The 12,649-nt window shown below is 40.2% G+C and overlaps 1 protein-coding gene across 1 annotated transcript in view; it reads right to left on the bottom strand.

The window, feature by feature from the left end:
• EFHC2 (EF-hand domain containing 2) overlaps positions 1–12,649 on the bottom strand; it is a 209,759-nt gene that overhangs the window by 126,910 nt on the left and 70,200 nt on the right. The window contains 1 exon segment of the mRNA XM_033201359.1: positions 10,442–10,592. Within this exon segment, the coding sequence (XP_033057250.1) occupies positions 10,442–10,592 (151 nt within the window).

The following is a 12,649-nucleotide window of genomic DNA, read 5'->3' as shown; positions in this document are numbered from 1 at the left end:
CCAGGCACGGTGGCTCATGCCTGTAACCCCACCACTTCCAGAGGCCGAGACAGGCAGATTGCTTGAGCCCAAGAGTTGAGACCAGCCTGGGCAACATGGCAAAATCCTGTCTCTACAAAAGAAAAAAAAATTAATTAAAAAAAAAATTAGCTGGGTATGGTGGTGCCCACATGTGGTCCTAGCTACTCGGGAGGCTGAAAGGTGGGAGGATTGCTTGAGCCCAGGAGGTTGACTGTACTCTCTCTTGGACAACAGAGCGAGACCCTGTCTCAAAAAAAAAAAAAAAAGAATTGTTTAGGGTTTGAGATTGTATCCTACTTGCAAGATGTCAAGTTAGCCTTCCACAGTTTCATGGATGCTGGTAGAAGACAGAAGGTGCCTTGGTCAGAGACAAAAGGCAGTTTATTAATCAACAGCAGTAAGAGTAGCCTGAATATCAGCATTTCTTGTTCCAGTTTCCTAAGCCCCAATTCCCACAGGATGACACAATAAGGGCCAGGTAACATTTGTACATGCAGTGGGTTACGTTACAGGAGAGGAACCCTTAGCTTAGGGAACCCAAATCTTCTATAAATAGCAATAAGCATCCCTGTTCTTTATCTCAGAGGGAGCCACTATCTTTATTAGACTTTATTCTGGAAGGAGACACTAAGCCTCTATCTTCCAAGGCTATAAGCAAACCTATACTTTGCTCCAGAGGGAGAGATTATTTTTGTCTTCCACAGCTACTTGCTATATAAACATCCTTGAAGAGATAGTCCAGGACAAAGAGAAGTCAGTGCCTCTGCTTGCAAGAGATACAGAAATGCATGATGCCCATGGAGAATTGTCTCTCAATATCTGTAACTGACTTAGGCCTGAGAATCTACTCCAAGAACAAAGAGAAAAAGGAAAGCAGAGCAAACTGCGGATCTAATGATTCAATAAAAATTGGCTTGTGGGAACTCTGCATGGAGGTATTTTAATATGAAGATGTCAACCTATCTTCTTTGTATTTTATACAGCACTGAAAATGGTGCCTTTTCTCAAAGTCTAGAGATACTTAGAAATTAGTCATTCCTTATTCATTAAGGAATATTTAATGAATATCTTTACGTGCCAGGAACTGTGTTGGGCTCTCTTCCATCACTCTACTTATCATCTTTTCACTCTGTTGAGGGGAAATTAACTAAAATCATTTTCGGCTTCTTTTCTTTGTAGCAATTTTTAATTACTTGGTGCATTAAATTAAAATAATAAAACTATAAAATTAGAACTGGCCTAGAATATTTTTAAATGTACTAGATAAAAGATGATATAATTTTACTGCAAAAAAATTATACTTCAATTAGTCTTTAATTCATAGCACTGAAAACAGCATGCAAATTATTTAATCACTCACGATTAGACATTTAGAACAAATTGCATACTTAAACATGTATAAAAGGATGGGCATTTCAGGTATTTTCAGGAACCATTATATACTACTTTAAAAATACTTATATTGTGACAGTTTTTAAAATATATAAGAATTATTCAACAGTCAGGAGCTTCTTCAAAAATTCCATCTATCTTGAATTTTTACTTCATTATAGAAATTCAAATAAGCAAGTTAGTGATGATTTTTGTTCCATAAGACTTTGAATAGGAGTCCTATATTTTTCTAGGTGGGAAAAACTGGCCCACCACTGGACTTTTAAATAATACTAATCACAATCATCATCATAGCCCTAGGATAAACTTCCACTTACATTTTCTCATTTAATCCTCAATAATTCTGTAAGGCAGATAATACATGAAATATGAATACTCAGTTTAAGGATGAGAAAACCAAAGCTCAGAGTGGTTAAATGCCATGCCCAAGGTCATGCCCTAACAAATGGCAGTAAAAGATCTTGAAGTTGGGCTTTCAGACTCTAACTAAATACCATTACTTTCCATAGTTTGCCCTGAGCTGTATCTCACTGTACTGCAGCTACATATGACTTGAGGAGGAAGAGCCATAGGCATAACAGGATGGAAATGGATAAAGAGCTACCAGCCACCATGAAAAGAAAAGAGAGATGATGAAGCTGCTCTTCTGAAAGAACAGCCTCTCTGCTCTAAGAGGAAGTTTCCAGAGATGCCCACCCACTGCTATGGCAATGCACCCTGCAGGGCCTGCCCCACCAGGTGACTTGCCTCTCACAGGAGCCTGCAGATTTCAAGCCCCCCCAACTCTTCCTTCTTTTAGCCTCTACACTTCTCTCACTAGATGCTTCTCAGAAAAGGCTAGGGAAGTTCTTGGTGTTAAAAAAAAGAGTCCTGAGTCCTGAATACTCATGAGTTAGAAAGAAAAGGCAGGTCTAACACTAACAGTAAAGTTTTGATAACCAAAAATCTAATGTCACAATTCCATATTAATCAGAAAACCAATGTGGGCCATTCGAAATGTACAGTTGCACATGAGAGTTTTCAATAACATATTCATAAGGTTCCTGAACTGTGTCCTTTGAGAATTAAAATTTCTAATTATCAGAATTTGTATGTTTTTAGTCTACCACGATAAATGGCAGAAACTCCATAAGCAGGAATTTGTTCTGGGATATCAAAGAAATGGGCAGGATATCATGTCCTTGGCCCACATTGAAGAGCAGGTGAAATCATCAAGGTAGATAAATAAAGATATTGTTACAAAACAGAAAAACAACTAAAGCACTGTATTTGCCCTTTAAATTTTTGGGTGTTTATCTTAACTGCCCCATAAAGACTATTAGGACACATGTCCAGGGATCGGGTGCCTGCTTTCCAGCTTTTCTTCATCTTCATGTTTTACATCTCTCTTCCTTTGTAAAAGCCCTGCTATCGGGCTATACTTTTCAAGCTTTAACTTTCTAACATTTCCCTGTGGTTTAGATCAAAGTGACCATATATCCATTTATGTTTAATGTGTTTTCATGTTATTCAGTTGGGACTTGCCTTAGATCTTTGCTCATACCACTAAATTTACTTTTCTGGAATTCACCTTCCAGAATTAAGACTCCAAACTCTCACCTCTATTTTATTTTTTATTTTTTATTTATTTATTTATTTATTTGAGACAGGGTCTCACATGGTTGCCTAGGCTACAGTGCAGTGGCATGATCATGGATCACTGCAGCCTCAACCTCCCAGTCTCAAGCGACCCTCCCTACCTCAGCCTCCCGAATAGCTGAGATTACAGGCATGCACCACCACGCCTGGCTAACTTTTTATTTTTTGTAGAGACAGAGTCTTGCTTTGTTGCCCAGTCTGGTCTTGAACTCCTGGCCTCAAGCAATCCTTTTGCCTTGGCCTCCCAAAGTGCTGGGATTACAGGCGTGAGCCAGTGCACCTAGGTCACCTCTATTTTAATTTAAGTATGTTTATTTCATGTTAGTAATGCTGCAGACTTAGAGTACACCCAAGTCTAGAGGCAGACATTTCTTAGGTAAATGAAGATATAACTGCAATTGCCACTTGTCATCCCATCTACAAGTTTGTGCCCTAAAAATACTAAGAGCCTTAACCACAATCACACATAACAGTCTTTTCTTCCTCTTGTGTTTACTATATTCCTCCACTAAAATGACTTGTATACTTTTACTTTTATTTTTCTAACATGTCACCTTCAGAGTTTTGGTTTCACAAGAATAACTATTTTTATATACATAACCTGGCACCCACCTCGCAGCACAAGAGTAAGAAGTTTAAAATTCCACATTTCTGCTCACAATAAGAAACAGTAACCCTATGCATCTCCCCCTTAGCCACTGAATAAGCACCAAAATAACAGATGCTTTAATGTCCTCTTGCACGACCACCTTCTTGCCCAGTTTTCCCTATTCAATCTATGATCTGCTCCCAAATACTTCCCAATTTATTGTCCCACCACTTCATCTCATGTTGCTCCTTTTGACTATTCTGCCTTTCTCTTCCATCTTTATCTAGAGAAACTTTTGAGGTACCATTCAAATGCCAGCTTCTCTAGTGGATACTGGCTTTTCCTCCTCTGATCCCTCAGGTACCTGGTTCCCTCCCCAGTGTTCACCCTCTAGGGTCACCAGATTTAGCAAATTAAAATATAGGCTGCTCAGTGAAATCTGAATTCCAGATAAACAATGAAGAATTCTTCTTTTTTTTTTTTTTCACCCAGGCTGGAGTGCAGTGGTGTGATCTCAGCTCAGGGCAACCTCCGCCTCCCGGATTCAAGTGATTCTCCTGCCTTAGCCTCCTGAGTAGCTAGGATTATAGGCATGTGCCACCACGCCCAGCTAATTTTTATATTTTTAGTCGAGACGAGGTTTTGCTATGTTGGTCAGGCTGTTCTACAAACTCCTGGCCTCAAGTTATCAGCCCACCTCTGCCTCCCAAAGTGCTGGGATTACAGGTGTAAGCCACCATGCCCAACCAAATTCTTTAATATAACTATGTCCTATGCAATATTTGGGACATAGTTATACTAAAAACTTCACTGCTTACCTGAAATTCAAATATAACTGAGTATCTTATACTTCATCTGGCAACCTTCCCACCACCCCCCACCACTTTATGGGATATAATACCTAAATACAGTATATGCCCAATAAGAGTGAATGGCATATGAATGAATGACTTCTATTTTGTGTGATTACATTTGCTTGATCAAGTAGATTATCTTAGAGTATTAAATATATATATAAGAAATACTACCTTTTTAAGGGGCCAAAACAAGTCATTAGTGGAAATCAGTGTTTTCAACTAAGACGAACTAAGAACCACAGGGAAGCCAGTTCTTGACCCCACGTCTACAGAAGAAAAAATTCTGGGATGGGCTAGGAGATTCTGAGAATCACTTTCAACTGAGAACAACTGGTATAGACCATACCAGAAAATCATGGCACATTTCTAATCATTATCCTTTCTTTAGCACAGATTAGTCTGGACTTGGTGTATTTAACTGACAATTATTCTGCTAGACAATTAGAGGTAAAACTACTGGGTTAACCTCTGACATTCTTGGCTTGATATAATGTTGTTTTAACTACATTCCAGCAGAAAAGCAACACATTCTATAAATATAACACATCTAACCGAAAAGAGAGTGATGTCCTGGCAAGAAATGAAAGCAAGCCTTGAAGTGCAACACTGGCTTTCTTGACTCATAACACACACAAATCTCCTTGCCAACAAGAACTTGTGAATATTAAAATATGTTGTTCTGATTAGAAGCTGCATGAATGCCTATTTTGGTACCATGCTAATAGATGCCTCATTTGTTTCTGGCTGATTCCAAACTCCCCCCACCCTAAAAAATTACATGATAATAGAGGCAACTAAAAGGGAGCAGGGGAGGGTTATAATTCCTCCAGTTGCACTAATTTTCAAATGGTCACACAAGAAACAAATGCATCTGACCTCCAAATTCATTTAGAAAATATCAAAATCCTATGGAAGTGACAGGAAGACCATCAATGCACAGCACCTGATCTTGACCATCTGCCTCTTCCCAGGGCCCAGATGCATGGAAAGCAAGCCCAGGCCACTCGTCACAACTGAAAGAAACACTACCTACCCTGTCCCACTGACATCTGAAGCACTGGCTCATTAAGTGTGTTTTCTTTTTTCCAATCACTTAATTTAGAAAAGATCGAAGAAGGCATTTAAATGATTTTTCAAACTATCTGCAGTCCAAATAGACCTTCCTTAACAAGAATTCTCATATTAAATATTTCAAGAGAGACTGGTTTCTCTCTAAACAAAGCTTGGTGACAGAGTGTTATTCATGTTTGCTTTCTACAGGATTTGCTACAGCCTTCCAAATTTTTCTACTCTGCTAACAAATTCAATGTCATTACGCAGCGTGATTACTGTGTATTCTATACAGAACTCTTGAGCTGTGTCTTCACACAGGGAAATGTCCTGACCACAGTGAACCAATCAAAAATTCGGAAAATTTCCAGAGACTTTAAAATTGTCTTTTACTCAGGTCTTTTTTTTCCGAGCCTTTATGATAGCATTCCTCCCTCCTTACACAAGAATGATTTTCAAGTACATCATTATGACTACCTTCGGCTTGCCTCTGGAATCTGCCTATGTGAGATTTGAAATCAAGAGTCTAAAAGAATTGAAGTCTTAATAAAAGCCTTTCCAAGATTCTAAAAGAAGTCACATTTCATATTTCTTCTTGGATAGTTTAATAAAACTAAGATGAACTGGACAGGAGCCAGTGAGCTATAGGATTATGAGCTTTCACTTGAAAGGTAATAATGAAAACAATAATGCAAGTCACTAACCCAGGCCTGGGGTGTCCTGTGACCTCCAGTCTATCATTTTTGCAAGTTTGGTGTCATGGTGGGAAAGTAATCAGAAAATAAGCAGAGCTTAGTTAGAGAATATCAGAACAAAATGTTTAGATAAAAACCTATAAGAATTTTTTTTTTTTGCTATAGCAATACTATTACATAATCAAATACACATAAGTAAAATAGATGTCCACAGAAATTATAAATTGTGAATTCTTTGTTCTTAAATAATCTTCAACCATTTTCTAATGCATTCTCGCCACTCTTTAAAAACTGCCTTATATGTTTTAAATGACCTTAAAGAATCTAAAACCTCTTGTCCCTTTGTAAAATGTCATACTTTTAACCTTAAATTTGTGAAAACCTGTTTTTAAAATGTTAAGGTATTTCCCTATTTCCTGAAAGATTTACCATTAAGCCAAATTCACCAAATAAAATGGCCAGGGAGTGGATAGTGTGTCAGTTGGAACACAAAGAACAATGAGGACAGCTCATATTACCTCCTCATACTGATCTTCCTCTTTTCCCACCACTAGTAAAACCAAGTAGAGACACTAAATTGAATTCTCTTTCTCTTTCCATCACCTCACCAGTGGCTGTCCTCTAACATGGTAGAATAGCCTGGTCACGATCTGGGCACCTTTGATTCCCAATCTCCATTTCTAGTCTTGACTTTTTTCCTGAAAACACATCCCAAGTTTCTACCTGCCTGGAGGGACATCACCACACAGATGTCCTAACACCCCTTCAAAGGCCTCATGCCCTGAAACATACCCCAGCTTCAAACTCCAATCCTGTTTCTTGCTCTGTGCTCCTGAGCTTTATAAAGGTATCATGACTCAACCACAGAGACCTCTGAGGCCGATACAGTTTGGATATTTGTCCCCTCCAAATCTCATGATGAAATGTGATCCCCAATGTTGGAGGTGGGGCCTGCTGGGAGGTGTTTGGGTCATGGGGGTGGATCCCATATGAATGTCTTTGTGTTGTCCTCGCAGTAATGAGTGAGTTCTTTCTGTTGGTAACCATAAAATCTGATTGTTAACAAGAGCCCGGCATCCCCTCCTTTCTCTCTTGCTCCCCGTCTTGCCATGTGACACGCCTGCTCTCCCTTCACCTTCCACCACAAGTAAACGCTTCCTGAGGCCTCACCAGATGCAGAAGCTGGTACCATGCTTCTTGTACAGTCTGCAGAACTGTGAGCCACATAATCCTCTTTTCTTTATAAATTACCCAGCCCCAGGTATTCCTTTAGAGCAATGCAAAACAGACTGAGCAAATTACCTCCCTACGCCTGTTTCCTTTTCTGTAAAAGCTGACAGTGACAATAACTATTTTAGATGGTCATCAGAAGATTAAATGAGATAATGATAAGGTAGGCACTTTTTCATTAGATATTCCCCCTCCTCACTCTCTGTATTTAATCACAGGCCAATGCCTATCAACTCTGCCAACCAAATGTCTCTTAAATCCTTCCCCAATTTTCTGTTCCTATAATCATTGTCCTGGTTTGGACACTCAGCATTTCTAGCCTGAACAATTGCAAAACTCTTGGACTGGTGGCCTTGCTCCCTTTCCTTTCCAATCTGGTGGCCTATTATTGCTCCATGAGATAGGGCTATGATGGGACTCAGTCCTTTTGTCCATTTTCCCAAAACACAGCACAGTGCCTGACACAGAGTAGGCATCCAACAAACACTTCTTGGCAATGCTGGCTGGCTCCAAATTCATTATTCCAACCACCAGACACAATGAAGCCACGCTCTAAGAAAAACCTCAATCTCATGAGCATTGAAGGAAGTCTTCTGCACATGTAATGAGGTTGCATGACAACCTTATTCTCAGAGCCCATGGCCCTCAAATCCCTGCTTCTCCCCCTTGAACTCATGGTGGTATATCAATACAGAGCCCTCAGGCCTAGATTAGTAATTAGAAAGCAAAATTTGTTCAACATAGGCAGAAATCATGAGATGTGTTAAATAACAAAAGGAAGGTAGGCTAAGCAGAGCATGGGCATGTTAAACATAGAAAGAAAGGGATGGAAAAACCAAAAGATAACTGATCTTCAGTAGGTCGTAAATATACATGAGGCACCTGGGCTCTAAATATTTATGATATGTTAAATAGAGAAGGGACACTAAATATTCATGAGCACCCAATATTTATGAGGCCTCAATTTGGCCACTCATTCATCGGTGACACTCATTTTGGCCCCATGTGACCTCTGCCCAAGAAACACAAACAAAACCCAAGACTATTCAGCAGGCTTATTGACAAGCTACAGCCATGGCCAGGCACACTTCTCCCTGCATCTCTCCAACAGAGCAAGTGTGTGCCCTCAGCCCAAGGCCCCTTCTGTCTGTGGTTCTACTTGCTTGACCCTCAATTCTGGTCTCCAAACCATACTAGTAGCAGGGAAGGTTAGTGAAGCAGAGACAGAACCATTGCTGACGCCAGGATTCAGGCAGTATGGTCCTTCTGCCTACTTGTACCCTGTCCCAAGTGTGTGAACCTACCCTATCTCTTTCCCTCTTGTTTCTCATCATGTGTTTTAAATTACTTTAATGTATCACGTGATTCATGGATTTTAATGTGATCCATAAGCCTTGTGTTTTGTGGCCTCTGGGAGAGTCTGCATGTATAATTCTCAAAGGCCACCACTGCATATAGGTGACATCCCACACAACACTCTCCCTGCCGCATACAGAACAGATTGTAGGAGGAGCAAGAATGGAAACAGAGAGACCACGTTAGGCAGATATTCCATTCCTCTAGTCAACAGATGAGGTAACTTGAATGAGGATGGTACAGAAGGGGATAGAAGACATGGACATATTCAGGATATGTTTTTCTAGGAGAATGAAGAACAGGGATGGTAGTTATGAGCAAGTGGGGAAAGTAAAAGGAGTAGAGATTGTAGTTAGAGAAGGCAATTTCAGAGACTGAGATACTGGAGGTGGCAATACCCTAAAAGGCAAAGAAACAACAACACACCCAAGAATCAGCTCCTCAAGGAACTAAGTACCCTGAAAGGTCATTTACACCAGCGACCAAACAAACACTCAAATCCTCTCATACTTCTAGCAGGCTGTCGGTGAAAAACAACCCCTGACCTGCCCCCAGGGCCATCTATCTACACGAGGGAATAAACAAATCTGTGACTCTCCTCTCCTCCGCCCCTACACCAGACCCCTAACCCCAACCCTATCCAGGTCCATTCCCTACAACTTCTAGCAGCTCTCTGCCAGAAAGTTCTCCCTCTTATTGACCTGAACGCTGATCCCTAGGTCCCATCCATGAAGACATGAAGATACAGAAAGAAGGTCACCCCTTCTCCACATGACACCTTTAGATTCCTGAGGACATTTATCAAGCACACTTGAGTCTCCTCATTACAGACAAATATCCCTTTTCACTATTCTGTCTTGCACATGGCAAATGTTCAGTTCTTTCACCGTCATAGTTGCTGTTCCCTGAAGTCACCCAGAACTCAGCAGCATCCCAAGAGAAGGACCCACAGCACAAACAGAAGAAATCAGTCACCTCCATTGATCTCTGCCATACTTAATGCAACCTAGGATTAGCTTCTCTGGTGGCCACATCACAGAGTTAACTCTTACCTGTGGCTGAGAGGAGTATGGACAAAGATGACTGGCATACACAGGGTGAAGGAACAATGACTCTCTGGTGAGGTACCATTGAAGTCTGTAGTTAACAGGTATGAGGATGAGGAGGGGGTGGTTGAAACAAATGACAGTAAATTCAAGAAAGAAGAGAATGCCAATCTGGAAGCTGCAGTAGAGAACAGCTTTCTCCTCTCCCCTAATGGTGTTGTGAAGGAAGTGATCTGCTCACAGCAAAGTGACCAAAGGGTTTGAGGAAAAAGGGTCTGAGGAAAAAGTTAAAGGCACAGGAGAGTTTACTCATACCAGAGCAGCACCTGAAAGGATACAAATATGCCACAGAGGAGTGAGAGACCCAGCCAATGTTGAGGTGCAGAGGGTAGAAAGCTGGTAAGTCACCATCAATAACTACATGCTAATGGCATGTTTATATTCACCATTGCCAGCAGGTTAGACAGCCTAAACAGTAGCATGCAGTCTTTTGAAAAGCTAAAGGCAGGCAGTTTATAAAGGCAGGAGTCAGAAGTGAAGGAACCATAGCTCTGCTTAAATAGATACCTTGAAGCAATCCACTATTTTTCACCTCTGGTTCATTTACTTGTATTGTGTCATCTTCAGGGTAGAAGTAGATTTTGTAGTATCTTATTCTGTAGTTGGTTTGGCTTTTATCAGGTACTTCCTCTTCCAAATAGGCATCAAAAGATAATACCTGTTGGAATCATAATTAGAAACTAAGAAATGAAAAGAAAATTCAGCAAACTTAAAATCAACATAGCAGCTGCGTGTATACTTTTCGTTAATATAAAGAAAAAAGTAGAGAGAATTTTTCCAAGAAGACATTCTACACATCAGCTATGCGAATGGATATACAATCTAAGATACAATACATAAAGATTATTTTATACTTTTATCACCATCTGGTTAGAACAAGGAAATGATATTCAAGTAATACATCCATCGTTCAGCTCTACCATAAACTGAACTAGAGTCTGCCTTTGGGATTTCACAGTGGGATTCTAAATGTATGTGTTATAGAGACAAAATATTCTTTCTCACAAGATGAATAAGTTTTGTCATTTTTTTCCCCATTAACAGTAACACAAAGCTGCCTTGGTTCTGGCATAAAATTATCCTGACTGTTAGTCCAGACGATTGCTTGCCTTCAGGCAATCCAAGCAGGCATATCTGAAATGCATCCAATGCCCTGGAGACGCCACCTTACACTTCGGGAACCTCAAGGAGCCTAGCCCTATGCTAGACTCAGACTCATCTTGTATGGGGGCGGTAGGGAATAAGGAAGGGAAGGACAGGTGGATTCTAAAGCAGTTATGGTAAAATTCAGAGATAGTCAAAAATATCTTGGAAAATTCCTTAACTACTTTAGAAAACTGTGCCTCTCAGTAAAGTAAAACACAGCCCATTTTTCTCCATATTGAAGCAGATGACTGCCTGCTTCTTCAGTTGAAGACCAGTTAAAATCATTTCTTTATGCTTAGGTGCCATGTTGTATGAATAATATATATCTTTAACCATTGGAAACATTCTTAATATGGCATCCTGCTCACACACTGAGCACGACAAGGTAACTGAGGACAACTGTGGGAAAAGTAGATTCAGGCTACCATTTCAAGCTTGACCTGTGGCTCAAGCTCTGTGAGAGCTCCATTTAAATATTCTCTTCGTCTCTCACTTTTGATCAATTTTTATAATTGAAGTTGCAAAAGTTAACTGTGCATATGATGTAACTCCAGGGTTATTTAATGTGGACAATATGATATATATGAGTGAGTCTGTTAGATGCAATCTACCCTCTAGGGGTGGTGGTCAGTTAACCTAATTAAGAATATATACTCCAGGAGTGCTTAGCAATTTTTATCATAAGCCCACACTTCAGAAGTAGCTAACAAAATGCCTCAGTAGCTTATTCTCTGATCAACACAAGAAGCTTTGTCAATTGCCATAAGTGATGTTAGAAATAAATTTTAGTGAAATGATTATATTCAAAATGCACATACCAGTTACAAATACTAACCAGGCACTGTCCTTACAGGAACAGGTTCTAAGAGTCTGGTGAGCCCAGAGATCCGCTCCCTTCAAAATGGCACCTTTGGCTTCATTCCCAAATAGTCCTATGTTCAGCTGCTTTCTTAAGGAATTTGTCTGGCCTGACTCCAATTAGGTTAGCTAAACCCCATTGCTAGAATGCTGTCACATTTGTATTGAGTGAACATTTCAGATAAGATGCTGTTGGACAAGTGTAGAGTTTCCTTCTGGGGTGAAAAAAAAGTCTTGGAACTAGATAGATGTGATGGTTGCACAGCCTTGTGGATATGCTAAATGTCACTGAATTGCACACTTTAAAATGGCTAATGGTTAATTTTATGTTACGTGAATTTTACCTCAGTTAAAAAAAAGATATTAGACACTGAGTCATGTTGGACACTTTAAAATGGTGAGTTTTTGTTATGTGAATTATATTTCAACTTTTAAAAAGTAGAGGGAGGGAGCTGGGTACAGTGGCCCAGGCCTGTGGCAGGAGGATCACTTGAGCCCAGGAGTTCAAGACCAGCCTGAGCAACATAATGAGACCCTGTTTTTACAAAAAAATTTACAAATTAGCCAGGCATGGTTACATGTACTTGTAGTCTCAGCTACTAGGGAGGCTGAGGTGGGAGGATCGCTTGAGCCCAGGAGATTGAGGCTGCAGTGAGTTACCACCTCGCCACTGCACTCCAGCCTGTGTGACAGAATGAGACTCTGTGTCTC

The sequence above is a fragment of the Trachypithecus francoisi genome, unplaced genomic scaffold (assembly GCF_009764315.1).
Source record: "Trachypithecus francoisi isolate TF-2019V2 unplaced genomic scaffold, Tfra_2.0 Lachesis_group6, whole genome shotgun sequence".
Classification (NCBI taxonomy): Eukaryota; Metazoa; Chordata; class Mammalia; order Primates; family Cercopithecidae; genus Trachypithecus; species Trachypithecus francoisi.
This window is presented reverse-complemented; position numbering and strand designations above follow the sequence as displayed.